Source organism: Myotis yumanensis, unplaced genomic scaffold (assembly GCF_028538775.1).
Source record: "Myotis yumanensis isolate MYYU_CA2020_CCGP unplaced genomic scaffold, mMyoYum1.0.hap1 SCAF_5, whole genome shotgun sequence".
In the NCBI taxonomy this organism is placed as follows: domain Eukaryota; kingdom Metazoa; phylum Chordata; class Mammalia; order Chiroptera; family Vespertilionidae; genus Myotis; species Myotis yumanensis.
In genome coordinates this window covers 14,749,773-14,765,588 of record NW_027223756.1, presented here as the reverse complement: position 1 = coordinate 14,765,588, position 15,816 = coordinate 14,749,773, and the positions used below count along the sequence as shown (strand labels likewise).

At 41.6% G+C, this 15,816-nt stretch overlaps 1 protein-coding gene across 4 annotated transcripts in view; it reads right to left on the bottom strand.

Annotated features, from left to right (window-relative positions):
- The window catches only part of EBF1 (EBF transcription factor 1), a 390,606-nt gene that overhangs the window by 359,232 nt on the left and 15,558 nt on the right, over nt 1–15,816 (bottom strand). For all 4 annotated transcript variants that reach the window (XM_070414505.1, XM_070414506.1, XM_070414507.1 and 1 more), the window contains 2 exons: nt 13,371–13,444; nt 2,934–3,002 (listed from right to left, as the gene is read on the bottom strand). In XM_070414505.1, the coding sequence (XP_070270606.1) occupies nt 2,934–3,002; nt 13,371–13,444 (143 nt within the window). The remainder of the gene's footprint in view (nt 1–2,933; nt 3,003–13,370; nt 13,445–15,816) is intronic.

The window sequence follows — 15,816 nt, the reverse complement described above, 5'->3', positions numbered from 1 at the left end:
TTTGGATAGACTGTGCCAAGCTGATGTCCCCAAATCACTGGCAGCAAATAATATAGCCAAAATTCAACACAGAAATAGCTTACCCTGCACCATTGCCGTATGACCGGAGAGCCTCTTCTATCTCCCCTATAAATAGTTTTCCTGCATAACCACTGCTTAAAGTCTTTTTTTTTTCAGCAGTGTTCTTCCAAAATCCGAAGGACAAGCAAAGGGAGCTAAAAAGTATTGGTGCCCAAAAGGTAACTGTGGGTTAAAACTATGCTAAATCCTAACACAACGGTTGCCTATACCCTCAGCTCTATAATTACATACTGTGTGCATCTTGTAAAAACAGTTACTACTGCTACTGAATACAGGCCCCATAACCTACTTTTCCTAAATATGCAGGGATTCACATCCATAAATCTGAAAACAAATCAAACCCTAAGCGTGTAACACAGATATTATGCAATCAGTAATATAGAATCAAATTGGAAACTATGAAATTCAAACACAGTTGTCTTCATTTTTTTTTTCCTTTGCAATTGTATGGAATTGAAAAATCTTTTCTATTTTGCCCTTCCTTGTGTGAGTTCTTTTCTTATTGTTATTCTCTTCTCTCGTCGTTAAAAATGGAAGTTTCACATGTCAGCATAGACAAGACTGGAGCTTTAAAAGCCTTTGGCCAACTGAAGAGCAAATTCTGAAAACTCAGATGCAAATAAAGAATAGTTAAATGGGTTTTTGCATATCAGCTGGCATCACTGCTTAAAAAGAGTTCACAGGAGACAGTGGCAACAGCCAGCAAATAAACATATGCTGGACGTGTGCAGACGCACTGGGTTTCAGCTGTTTGTAAAATTCTCCTCTCTTAAGAGACCAACACTGGCTACACGCAGTTTTCTACTTTGTCAGACCAAAAAGGAAAAAAAAGGAAAAGGATAAATGTCATGAGTAATATCTCGAAAGCCACCAACAGTATAAAGTGCATACTTATTTTGCCTAAATTGTTTGAACTACCCCAGCCAAGAAAAGGTTTTAAGTACCCTACTGGGACAGATGCAAAGCGGCAACAATAGAAGCCACACTAATGCAATCCAGGTAACACAATCCTGTTTCAAAAACACGGGCCGGGCTAATTACAGCGCTGCTGAGTCAAGTTTCTTATGCCATCGCAACCCACAGGAACAGGTCAAAATCAAATGTTATTCAAACCACAGTCCTATCAACCTTCTATATCAGAGTCACGGCTTAAAACCAAACGAAGAACTTAAAAGCTTAACCCATTCACAAGCAAAAAAAGTGTTTTCATTGAGTGTAGCAAGGTAAGTTCTTGTCATCATCTAAACCAAAAGGAACTGGGTAGCAGAACAAAATGCGTAGAGTTTCAAATTTGGGGGGACGATCTGGGCTGGTCCTTTGATCAGAACACTTTCTTTTTAATGGATGAGTAAGAAAAACTTACTTAAACTAAGAAGTGGTATTTTGAAGAGGTATATTTAAATGAAACAAACAGCACAAAGGTGATATTTATTGTTTTATATTATTTGAAGATTTATCTTCTGTTGCAGAAAAAAATATTATATCAATTGCAGGCCTGCGGTCTCAGATAAATATGCCATTCTAATTCTATAGACAGCACACTACCTCATGACACCGCAAACATTACCTGTGTTGCCTTTGAATCAAGAATATTCATACTTATTTATCGGGCAAAAGTGTATGTTGTTAGTGAACAATAGTGAGAAATATTTAAGTAAAATATCTGATTGAAATGTGAGGTTTAGGAAGCTACTGGGCAATCAAAATTGGGCTTAAAATATAAAATAAAATAAACAAAATTGGGCTCAAGCCTGAAGAACCACATACGTCAAAATCAACAACCAATTTTTTGTCATAAATTATGATGAAGCAAACACTTTCCAGTTCACTGAAAAATGATAAAGCAAGTCCCTAAACGGTAAAAAGAATTGTGAAGACAGATAAGTGGCGGGGGGGAGCATTGTCAAAAAACAATATTATCAAACTCCAAAAGAGACTTTTGCTCAGCTGTAGGTTCCTTCAATGAGGGATCAGTCTTGCTTATAAGACTCTTTTCCTGCTAGTGGAGGGTGCTAGCTCTTTTCCAAGCTGACAACCGACAGCATCTATAAACCTTCCAGGCCATTTAACTCTCAATGAGTAGTGCTATGTAACAAATGGTTTATCATACATGTTTCCATACAATGAATTTCAATAATTAAAATGTAAAATGAATATTTGGAATGCGGCTTTGCATAATATGTGCACATACTGGCTTCAAATTGCACCGAACAACTAAAACAGATTTATCGTTCCACAGTGATTTACTCGGTCATGTCAGATTAGTAATATGGATCTGTTTAAAAACACGATAATTAAGACAAGCAGGATAAATTAATCAACTTACGATACAGTATGAGCTACAATCAAACCCAGGAAATAACAGTAGGAAAATCTTGGTTCGCAGATCTCTTTAAAACTGCTTTTATGCATAAATAAAACCTTAAAATGTAGATGGATTACATCCAACAGAACTACTGTAGCTAAAAGTGATAATGATTCAAACATTTTTCAAATAAAAGTTAAATATTTATAAGCACCCAACCACATTTCATAAATCACAAACTATTATTATTTTATTTCTGAAGCTTCCTGGCACAGCGTGAGGACTGAGCCACTGAAAGTCAGGAAAAAAAAATATTCCTTTAGGAGCATGAATCAGACACAAAACCAGAGCAATCCAAGAGAACAGGCCTCCAAAGAACATTCCATATGGCTTTCCCAGGAATTGCAATAGCTCGGCGCGGATTAAGTCATGACCAACAGGCAAATTTCGGCCACATGCATTCCTAACCCTCGCCCATGAGCGACACAAGGCAGGTGTTTCATTATAATGAGGAATAAGAATCCAGTGAAAGTAGAGTGGTCCCTACCTGTCAATTATCACTGGATCTGAGGGAGTCTCATTTCGGTTGCCACAGCTTTTCTTGTCACAACAGCGGCTATGGAGCAAAAGCGAAAGGATTTAGTACAACCATTACAATGTAAAATCATCATTTAGACAGACAGAAGGTTCAAATTGCTGGGTTGCAAATGCTAGAATTACCACAAAGCCATACCTGGCAATCAATGGATCCCTGGGACAGAAAATTCTATTTGGGTCACCTATGGGTTAATGGCCAGGCTTAACCTCTCCCTGCACAAAGGAGGAGAGAAAGGGACTGACTCTCTGGGAGCCAGGACCGACAGCCCTAAGATGGGGTCTCCCCATCACTGCCCGCAGTATTGGGAGGGTTCACTGTGAAATGCATTATTATTACATCTACCCAATGAGAATATTCAGGGTTGTGGGTGGCTCAAACGTTCTTCCCTCAAGATCACACTAATTGTGTGGAACGCGTCAATAATGAGGTATGAGTGATTTCTCCCCCTCCAGTCATTTTGTATTAAATGGATTCCTTTCCTCCTCCTTCCTCTTTTATGGGAGACACTTTCTTCAACCACATGCTTTCTAAAATCCTAAAGCTGCCAGTGCTTGCTTTTTAACCATCTTCATGAGAATAAAAGTTTGACACAATAATTAAGACAAACCAAGAAACGGGATAAAAGAAAGTGGAGACCAGCATGCCCTCTTGTGCTTTTGTGTCCTGCACTGGTCACCACTTAAGTTTTCTGGAAGCACTAGGGACAGTTGATCTAAAGGCTAGCACAGCCCAGACAGTGGGCGCTCTTTATTAGGTCAGAAAAAGCAGCCGTGGGCAAAAAACACACCCATACCCAAGTCCTACCCCAGCTGTGACCTTAAGATGCTTCTAAAGGGTAAAAAATTATGGTTTTTGAAAATTACCCATGATCAATGGAAACCTATGCACCTGAGACTTGTTTGCAAATAAAACATTGTCTGTCCACAGGGGCACACTATAAAAGCAAATATTTGATCAGTCAAGGAGGTGAGGAAGTTAACCAAGGGTTATACATTACCGTGCACAAATAATATGCACTTTGCTCCCACTTTCTTACACAGGCACACATGCATGATCTCTCTCTCTCTCTCTCTCTCTCTCTCTCTCTCTCTCTCTCTCTCTCTCTCGCTCTCTCTCACACACACACACACACACACAACTTAGTGAATCACAGAGCCTAAATTTAGAGCTGCCAGAGAGAATCAAACATTGAACTTCACTTTCAGGACCAAGAGATATACTTCTGCAGAGGGAGTCTTTCACCAAAGTTGGGATGTCTCTTTCCTTGCTGTAACTATATCCCTGAGAAGAGAGTCAGCTTCCAAATTTGGTGCTAATTCTGTGTCTCCCATATGTTCGGAAAGCAATACTAAGAATTGTATTTCCTTTGTCAAAGCCCAGCTAAAAACCACTCCACCCCCTACAGTTTTTGCCTGATTCTGAAGGAACTGTTCCCACCAGGCCATGAGCTCTGCAATACTAGTGCTCTGGGGATAGAAGGCCCAAAGTGTCCCAACGTATAAGAAACATGAGGAACAGGAATTAGAAGTATAGTCGTTGGGATGAATGCAAAAAAAAATAAGTTAAAAACTCCATCCTCCCTAAACTCTGATCCTCTATGCCAGCGGTTCTCAACCTGTGGGTCGTGACCCCTTTCAGGGTCAAACAACCCTTTCACAGGGGTCGCCTAAGACCATCCTGCATATCAGATATTTACATTATTATTCATAACAGTAGCAACATTACAGTTATGAAGTAGCAACGAAAACAATTTTATGGTTGGGTCACAACATGAGGAACTGTATTTAAAGAGCCAGAAGGTTGAGAACCACGGCTCTGTGCTTACATTTCAAGGGCAGAAGAGCACAGTGGTTAAAAACACTGGCTCTGGAATCAGACAGAACTACCTGTGTCGCCTTGAGCAAGGTACTACCCCTCACAGCTCGTAGTTCCCTCATTTGTAAAACGGAACAATGGTTGTACCCACCCCTAAGTGAGGAGGTGCAGATTCAAAGCAGTAAGGGTGTAAAGCCAGGCTCCGTGACTGGACATAGTAAGCGCTCAGCATCACTGTCACTCCCAGCTCCTGCCTCCTCCTCAGAGGCAGCAACTCTCCAAAAGCAGCCCATCTACAGAGCCCCACAGCCCCCTTTACCCATGGAGAAAACCAATGAATGAGATGGTCTATTTCTCCTTTTTTTCCCTTTCTTTTTCAAAACAGTGAGTGGGCAATGCAAGTCCCCAATGGCCACGCCCTCACCAAGACTAAATGTCCTCTTCCTCCCCCCTGCCCCCCAGACTCCTCCAACTTGCATGATGATAATTGTGGAGTAGAATCTACATCTCAAGCTTACCTGATTCTCTCCCTCCCCACTGCCACCACCCTGGTCCAATCACTTTCATTTTACTTGGATTCCTCCAGTGGCCTACTCTTGCTGCCTACTCTTCACTCCCTGCAACAGCCTGAGTGATCTTTTCAAAATGTCAATGGGACTGTGTCACTTCACTGCCCAGGACCTTTTCATGCCTTCCCACAACACTTAGAATAAATCTATGGCATGACAGGATGCCAGACCACCTCCCAATCTCCTGTCACTCTTCTCCAACTTGCCAAGCTGCAGTCTCACTGGCCAATTTCAATCTCTCTGATAGGCACACTCAGTCTGATCCCAGGCCCAGGCCAGGCTTTCCACCTGCTCTGCTCCTCCTTCTACCCCTCCCTAGTTAGACAGACCCTGGTCCCCCTTCAGACTTCAGCCTCTAGGCTCTTTCCTCTGAGAGGTTGGCCCTGACATCTGCCCTTAATCAAAGTTAGGTTTGTCCTGCTTTTCCTTTCAGGGCACTTAACACAGTAAAAACTTGCATATATATATATATATTTGTGTGTGTGTTTTTTTTTGTTGATATCTTTCTCCTTCCACACCCCTTCCTCATTAACCCATATTCTTCATAAAGGAAAAAACTGTCAATTTTAGTTACCTAAGGAGCAGCATGAAACCTAGAATAGAATAGAGAAGCTCAAATATTGGATTGATTGATTAACTTCATGAATGAGTAGAATGTATTGGGGTGAGGGAATATAATCCACGAAAGCAGAAAGGTGACAGATAAAGAGAGCCAAGCTGACCCTCTGGGCAAGCACTCTGGATAGAAGGAGGGGTCACTATCACTGCACCCCATACACCAAAACCACCTCCCCCAAGCAAGGGCCACACTAGGCCAGACATATGTCCTTTGACTTAATCTGTCCCAAATAAAAATAACTTAGAGAGAAGCCAGAGGAATTGAAGAATAGCATAAATAAGAACCATCCCCTCTATGCTGTGCCCCAAGCGACCCAGAGTAGCAGGCAGATTCGAAGAACAGGAGTGCAGAAGGAGGGACAGAATAAGACTAAAATGGAGGAATGAAAGAAGGGAAAACAGAATCAAGGGGCTGCTGGAAGTCACTTATCACTTATAAAGAACTTTAGGCAAAGGATGAAAAATATTCCAACAGGTTCCTGTCTCCCAGGCCATGTCACTGCATCATATAATTTTCCCAAAATGAGACACTTGGGCTCTACTCTGCACCTGGAGTGATGACAAAATAATGTCTATGGTATGAGCCCCCTTTAAATAAATAAATATATATATATATATATATATATATATATATATATATATGGTGTACATATATATAGTATATATATGTACATGTATATATGGAGTTCTGTGCAGCATTAAAAATGAATGAAGGTGGGTTTTATGAATTATCATGAAAAGAAGTCAACATTATATTGTGAACTGAAAAAAACAAGTTGCAAAATAGTATGTATGGTATGGTCCAATTTCTGAGAGAAAAATGTGAGGGGGTGGGAGGGGGAGGGAATGTCACAAGCATGCTCCACACCCTCATGTGACTCAAATCTCTGCACAAAGTCACTGCCTTAGAAAGGCTTCCCTGACCACCCAGAGCTCTCTAGTCCCTTATTTTGCACTTTTCTTCCTAGCACTCCCCACATTTTATTTTTTATTGATTTGTCTCCTTCATTATTGTCTGACACTCACACTTGAATATAAACCCCATGAGGACAGGACCTTAGATGTTTTTATTCACCTTTATATCCCCAGCAACCAGAACAGAGCCTAGTACACTCTGGCCCTCGGAAAATATTTAATAAATGAATAGATACCTCAAAGCTGTAACCTATAACAAGGGAAATAGGAATGGGGAATAATGGAGGGCATATATTTTATTTAAATACATTTTCAGTCTTCTGCTTTGTATTGCATTATTACTTTCCCACTGAAAAATGAAAAATCAACTGTCAGTGGGAGAAGGAAGGTCTTCCCTTAGACTGAGCTGACATCGACCCCCTGTAGCTCCCTAATTCTAACCAGAGCGCCAAGCAAAGACCTGTCCTTCTTCCCATGACTGTCTCTGCCCTCAAGAGTCCTCTGTGCTCTGAGCTGAACCTCCCCTCGTTTCTTCCATGGAACTCAGAAGAACCCAGAAAGGTGGGCACCAGCCTCCACCATACACAAGACAGGCATCAACCAAGGGCGGCTGAAAAGAGCACAGATTTCCTTATGTGTAAGGCAGAAGAGGACTCAGAATGAAACAATATAGTAGGTTGGGACAACAAACTCAAAAGCATTTCAAAGGAAAAGTTACCGTGGTAGTGAAAGAACTCACAGTAATAATTATACCCTCATTACTGTGTGATGGATGGGTCTTCATCTAGTCAAAAAGGTGTTTCTCCAGCTCCTACTTGTGTGGCAGGCACTGTGCCAGACTCAGACCTGGTATTGGCTCCCTAACGCAGACATCTATCGTGTGGGAGGGCTTGGAGTTGCCTAATTTGTTTTGTCACAGGGCAGGACTCCCACTATTTCACATCCCTTCTCAACCTGCGACACAACTGGCAGGAGAGCAATGTGGCCTGTCACAGGCGTGGGTACCCGGCACCTGATGCCATAAGTACACTGTGGGCTCAAAACAGCAGCCCTTTCCCCAGCAGGCTCGTGCATCTCCTGGACAATTCTGCACACCCAGGGAAGGCAAACTTATGAGTCTCTTCCATAGCAGCCTGACACAGGTGGTGTATCTCCAGTGAGCTGACACGCAGCTCCATAAATCACGGCAAGAAATGGCTAGATGTCTCCTAGTCGTGGGACCTGCAGATCCTCATCTTAGGAACATGCAGTTTTTCCAATAAGTAGAGGCTCTCTCAACTAGAGAAAAACACCATATCAATCTTTAAGCTTTGCAATAAAAAGTAAAATATCTTGCCTATTTAGCCAAAGTGGCTGGAGAAGGAGATATAAGAATTACCCGAAGAGTCTGATTAATGGTTGTGAGGGTAAGTTCATTCTTTCCCTCAGTTTACATACATTGTTAAGTTTTCCCATTCTCTTAACAAAAACAAAAACAAAAAACAAAAAAAGACTTGCTCCATCTTGTTTCTTGAGTTAGTTTCTTTGCTGTCCAACTCTCTCCTTGCCAGAGTCTCCATAAGTTCTTGCCACCTTAACCCCATAAAAACTGGCTTGGTTCACCAGTGACCTTTTTGCTGTTTTTCTCCGTCTTCATATCCATGTGGAGCCTCCCTAGCACTTACATGGATGGCCCACGTCTTTGAAACACCCTCCTTTTATTTTTAAGCTCTGCATGCTCAAGGTTCTTTTCCCTAATTCTTGAACACACCCTCCCTCCTGCTAATGTGTGATTATTCCCCAAGAATGTATCCAAGGACCCTTCTCTCTCTTTTCTCCCACCCTTGTCAACCCCTTCTAAGCCCATAGCTTCAACTCTCACCTTTGGGAAGAGACCTCTGAAGTGGGTTGTCTTTTACCTTGACTCTCTTCCCAGCTCCAGGCCACAGGACCACCCACCTTTAGACCTCTCCAAAGAGAAATCCTATCTGGACCCCAACAAATGGGCCCAAACACTTCTTCATGCATCCTCTAACATCCTTGTCCTATCTCACCCTCCTCCCTATTTCTGAGGCTACTATCTGCCTACAAGTATGTCCTGTCTTCTCTGAATAGCCACAATCCTTTGCCTCAGCTCTGATCACAGTCAACTCTTTCTACAGGGCAGTGTGGTTCTCTGCCCACAAGTCTCATCTAATCTGTCAGCTCTCCTACTACAGGACTCAGTCCTTTGGGGCTCAGCATTCCACAGTGCTTTGCACACATTGGGGCTAAAAGAATGAATGAAAACATCCTTAACCACCACACAGAGAATGAACAAAGTACATTATGAAATAAGAGTGGGGAAGAATGGAGGATATGTGTGTGTGTGTGTGTGTATGTGTGTGTACACACACACATATATTCCCTATAAAATAAAAATCTAATATGCTAAGTGTCCGGTCATCCAGTTGTCCGTTCAACTGATCAAAGTGTAATATGCTAATGATATGCTAAGATCACTCAACCAGTCACTATGACATGCACTGACCACCAGGGGGAAGACGCTCCAACCAGAAGGTGAGCTTGCTGCTGGGGTCCGGCCAATCGGGCCTGAGCAAGATGGACCAGGCACACCCTGGAGCCCTCCTGTGGTCCCTCCACAGCTACCCAACTTCCTGCCTCCCTCCCCCGCCCCAATTGTACACAGGTGGGGTCCATCGGCCTGGCCTGAGCCCTCTCCCAATCCGGGACTCCTCGGGGGATGTCGGAGAGCCAGTTTGGGCCCGATCCGCAAGTCAGGCCGAGGACCCCACTGGTGCCTTTTGTGGACACTTCACTTCCTTTCAAAGTTCTCATCAATCTTTCACTCTGAACAACTATGTGCCAGATACCTAGCTAGACACTGGATATTGCTGCTATGGCTTTGACTACTACTTCTGCTTCTATTAATATTAATACTAAGACTACTGCCACTGCTATAAATACTAACAATAGACATTCAGTACTTTCAATATGGCAGGCACCAGGATAAGCATTTATAGGTTATAGCATTTAACCTTAACAACTACCTATGAGATAATATTTTTCACCCATTTCACACATGGAACAACTGAGGCACAGAGGAAAACTGAGTAATTTCCCTGCCTTTAAGTCCTTAGTCCAGCAAGGAAGACAGGCTATGGATCCACAGTTATAATGCTCTGAGTGCTTTGAGGGAAAAGCACAGGATAGGATAGGAATGCCTACCAAGGGGATACAATTCAGGACAAGGGCTAGGGGGGCTTTCCTGAAGAAGTCACGCTAACATGGGGATCTGAAGGAAAAATCAGAATAAACCAGCAAAAGAGAAAGGAAGAAGAGGCCTGATCAAGGGAGAGGCTGACCCTGAGAACTAAGCCATGGCCCCACAAGAAGCCAGGCACTGATCATGGAAAAAGATCGCTCGCCTCAACAGAGCGCCCAGTCTGGGAAACCTGGAAGGAGAGAAAACCTGCTTCAGCCTTCCTGGGAGGCTGGGTGCTGGTTCAACTCCCAAGTATAGTTCCTGTTTTCCATTCACATTTAAATACAGGATGTTGAGATGCACTTAAAATCAAATCTCTTATAGATTCCAACAACTTTTTTTTTTTTTAATCCTTCATAGGGCCACATTATTTTAAGGCCTTAACCACCAGGTATTAGCAAAATGTAACGATAGATTCTAATTTACCAAAAATGTAGAAACTCTCCCAGAATTCCACAGAAAGAGCTCTATGCCACTACTCTATGCCACCAAGTCAAAAAGGTTTTGTCCCAAAGAGTAGCAATAATTGTAATCCAATGGTGGCAAGTCCTTTAGTCAGCTCGTGACACGGAGTTATCCTCACAACAGAACAAAATGGATTTCTTAAATTTGCAGCCACCTGAGACACAACTTCCTTCTTTTCTCTTATCTCATTTCTTTTCTTTCTTTCTTTCCTTTTTTTTTCTTTTCCCCCTTTTCCGCAACAAAACAGAACCATCCCAAACCCTTTCCTGTCGATGTAAATTCTCTGTCTCCTTTACTATCGCTCCAAGGTACTATAAATATACAGTTTTTGTGACATAAACGCAAAGTTTTATTGTGCCGTTAGCCTTGATAGAAAGCACAGCAGAAAGTTGTTTAGAAATTAAATATCTAAAACATGCTATTTTAGAATCCAGGGCCCTCACTATTTCATGTCTGCAATGGAGAAATTTCATCTTGGGGAGAGCAAGCTGTCTTTCACACCATATGGCTAATGGTGGTGCATAGCAATTAGCCAGGCTGATTAATGGTGAACAGACTCTAATTTTATGCTTATAATTGAGCCTGCATTTGCACCCCTGGTGCAAATTCAGCACATCCCAACTTCCACTTACAACAGGCAAGAAATCAAGAGAAATAGGATGGTGTGGAAAGTGGGATTTTTTTTTTTCCTAAAGCCCCCTAAAGAGCATCTGATTTGCAATTTAAAAGACGGTTAGCCACACAATAGATGACAGGTTTGTGTAATAGGGTCATGGCGGCCTCGTAAACAAACAGTACCCCTTACACATCTATAGGCAGCCAGAAAAACCGTAATCTGTAACATTAACAGGATGGCATTTTGAATATGGCTTTTCCCTCTCAGCCATGCAGTACAAACATCATCATTTGCCTTCAGTGGCTTGAGAATTTTACTTTTGCTATTTTTATGTTTCTGAAAAATAGGAAGAACACCAGCAGTAAAGCACAGCAACCAGCATAATAAAATACTTTGGACCAATGAATTTTAAGAACAAGAAAAATATAAACTGCATTAATAGAGGGTAGGCTTGTGTGTGAAAGGCATAATATATCTCTAAGTATTTCAAGAACAGAATTATTTCTAGCAGAGTCCAAACATGTGCAGATCTGAGATGCAAATCTATGATATATAGATATTAGGTGGCCTATTGGTTGAGATCCATCTTCCTGTCTGTCTCCTATTTTGCTAGAATCACAGGTAATAGAACACTGAAAATTCATTCTAATAACATGCTAATTGTGGGAAGCTAAAATACAGTCTGAAAAATAGTAATACAAAGGAGGTCATTTTTTAAGGCTTTTCAAAATGATTTTACTCATTTAATTCTGTAAAGTGCAACTCAGCTTTAGTCACACAATTATTGTATGCAGTATAATGCTGATTTTTGCCTAATACTATCTTCTGAGAAATCTACGACCATATTTTTGGATTTTGCTACTGCTTTAAAGTTAGAGAAAAGCAATCTGTTTTTGGAATAATTAACAAGTTTTACAAATCACTGAAGCAAAAACTTGTGAAACTCCTATATATTTTACAATACTATATTAGAAGTATGTTTTTTAAAGGAAAAGAAAAAAGGAAATTTTCAGACACATACATAATTCTAGATAAAGAAGTTAATATTTGAGATTTCAATAAGTAAACATGCTTATACATTAAGCCCTTTCTAATTTATTTCCAATAGAGCTTTAAGACTGAGTTCACTACAAGTCCATGAGCAGCAAATAAAGCCCACCCATGCTGAAGCCCAAACAGGATTGGTCAGTAATAGTCAGGGGCCAAGCCTGCTTGAGCCCCGCCTGATGGCTAACAAAGCAATTAGTAGCCTTTCTCTGATGCATAGTGGCATCTCCATGCTTCATCCAATTACTCAGAATATACTGGGAGCCAAGTACCACTGTTACTTTATGAAGAATAAGAATCCTAAACTGCAAGTTAAAAAGTGTTTATTCTCTGGTCTGCTTTCCCACATGTGGAGGACTGGCTGAGACCAGGGAACTGAATGTGGTCCGGGGGCCTGTTTTCAAATGTAGCATCAGTCAGATATCAGGCAAAAATAAAGACACTCATTTGCATGTGACCGGGACTCCGCTTTGCTATCCTTCCAAAAGCTCACCAGCCCTCAGAAATATTAGCTACACTGTCATAGTTATACACTGGGTAACTAAGATTAAGAGATCAGAGTCAAGGCGGGGGGGCGGGGGGGGGGGCGCGGGTTGGGGAGGGAGAATGAAAGAAAATCCACGCTCAGTTTAAGGAGGAATGCTGCCTATGTACGGACGTTCTATTTTTAAGTGGAAGAATTAAAAGGGGGAACTATACCTTAAGTCTTATCAAACGGAGGCTTCCGCTGACATCAATAGAACTCTTACTCATTTTACTAGCAGTGTGGTTGAGTGCATATATTAACACTAAAAGGGTTACACTGTATTTTATTTGATTGAAAGGAAGAAGGGGAGGGTACTGCTTTGTGCCCATTAACAGTGCAGATATCAACATGGAAATGTATATCTTACAGATGAACTCTGATAAATAATTGAGAACCATTCTGATGCCTGACAATTTAGTGCCAAATACTCAGGTTCGTGGATTCTTTTTAGATTGTCTAATACAAGGAAGATTAAACACATACCCCAAAATAAACCTGAGTTCACCTAGATTGGAGATACAAATTCATCTTCTCTTTGCTAATTAAAGGGAGAGAACAAGGTATTTCTTACCTGCACATGATCTCGTGTGTGAGCAAGACTCGGCACATTTCTGGGTTCTTGTCTTGGCCTTCATACACTATGGCCTGTAAAAAAAGGGGGCAGGATTTGAGCTAAGAATGGAACCAAAGAGCAGAGAACAAACTATCACAGTTGAGTTCTTAACCACTTCCCCACTGTTGTGGGCCCAGAAGTTTTCAGGAGCTAACGCCTCGCTGGGCTGATTGTTCCAAGATACTTTGTTAAGGATCAACCCAAACTGAGTGGAAGAGGCTATGTTTCTCTCTGGCCTGTCAACTACCTCATTATGACACACATCTTTGCATCCCGTGTGTGAGATGGGTGTCTGTCATCAAGACAACCACAACTCATCCTCAATTCAGAATAAAAGAAATCTAATCAATGACGAGGGGGAACCCAGCAGTTTTAGCAGACTGAGATACTATTGATTTAAAATATAGAAAAGTACACAGATTTGTATGTATTTCCCTCCTCATTTTACTACTTCCAGCCCCAGGATGCAGTGTTCCAGAGATGAGCAGTAGGAAACAAGTAGAGGTATGATCAATGAATCCATTCACTCACTGTCTCCTCTGAGATGATTCATCAATCAGGGAAAACCCTTCTTCCCACCAGCAGGCTGAAAACATGTGCTCTCCAGGGTGTACACCCACCCATACAGTAATGCTCACCAGCATATGTGTGGGCTTAAGCCACAGAGCCATCTCCCTAAACTAAGAAGAATTACATCTGACTCTCAAAATCTGGAGTCCCAAACCAACTCACCAGCCAAGATGTTTCTGTCCGTTTTTAGTACTGTGCGTACAAACATTTTGCTTATGATCACTAGAAAATTTCCCTGAGAACTCAGCTTCCTGGAAGATCTACATGTTAATAACTGAGCCAAAGAAAAACTCACAGCTATTGGTAGAGCAGTGCTCTGCATTGGGATACATTTTATTTGTTTGTTTGTTTGTTTATTTTAGTGTGTGGGGGGTTAATCTTTATTGTTGAGATTATTGCAGATGTCCCTCTTTTTCCCCCTCATTGACCCCCCTCTATCCAGTTCCCATCCCACCCCAGGCCCTCTTGTCGTGTCCATAGGTAATGCATATCCTATATAATAAAAGGTTAATATGCAAATCGACTGCACAGTGGAACAACCGGTCGCTATGACACACACTGACCACCAGGTGGCAGACACTCAATGCAGGAGCTACCCCTTGGTGATCAGTGCACTCCCACAGAGGGAGTGCCACTCAGCCAGAAGCTGAGCTCATGGCTGGTGAGCACAGTGGTGGTGGCGGGAGCTTGTCCTGCCTCTGCGGCAGCACTAAGGATGTCTGACTGCCAGTTCCTGGGGAGTGGGCCTAAGCCATCAGTTAGACATCCCCCCAAGGGCTCCTGGACTACAAGAGGGTGCAGGCTGGGCTGGGGGACTCCCCCCCAGTGCACAATTTTGGGGCACTAGGCCTCTAGTATACATATATCTTTGTTTAATCTTTTACCACCCCCCATCCACCTCCCCTCTGAGAATCATCACTCTGTTCCATTTCCATGCCTCTGATTCTATTTTATTCTCCAGTTTATTTTGTTCATTAGACTTCTTATTCATTTTGATTTTTAGATTCAATTGTTCATAGGTATGTATTTGTTGCCATTTTGTTGTTCATATTTTTTATCTCTTTTTCTTCTTCCTCTTCTTAAAGAATACCTTTCAACATTTCATATAATACTGGTTTTGGTGGTTATGAAATCTTTAGCTTTTTCTTGTCTGTGAAGCTCTTTATCTGACCTTCATGATAGCTTTGCTGGGTAATCTTGGTTATAGGTCCTTGCTATTCATTACTTTGAATATTTCTTGCCATTCCCTTCTGGCCTGCACAGTTTCTGTTGAGAAATCAGCTGACAGTAGTATGGGCATTCCCTATAGGTAACTAACTGCTTTTCTCTTGCTGCTTTTAAGAGTCTCTCTTTGTCTTTAGCCCTTGGCATTTTAATTATGATATGTCTTGCTGTGGTCCTCTTTGGGTTCCACTTCTTTGGGACTCTGTGTGCTTCCTGGACTTGTAAATCTATTTCTTTCACCAGGTAGATGAAGTTTTCTGTCATTATTTCTTTTAATAGGTTTTCAATATCTTGCTCTCTCTCTACTTCTGGCACCCCCATAATGCAAATGTTGGTACACTTGAAGTTTTCCCTGAGGCTCCTTATACTATCTTCATATTTTTAGATTCTTTTTTCTTTCTGCTCTTCTGGTTGGGTGTTCTTTGCTTCCTCATATTTAAAATCATTGATTTGATTCTCAGAATCCTCTACTCTACTGTTGAATCCCTGTATATTATTCCTTATTTCAGTCAGTGTATGCTTAATTTCTGGCTGGTCCTTTTCCATTTTTTGGAGGTTTCTAGAAAATTCTTGAGTAACCTTATACTTGTGATTTTGAACTCTATAACCA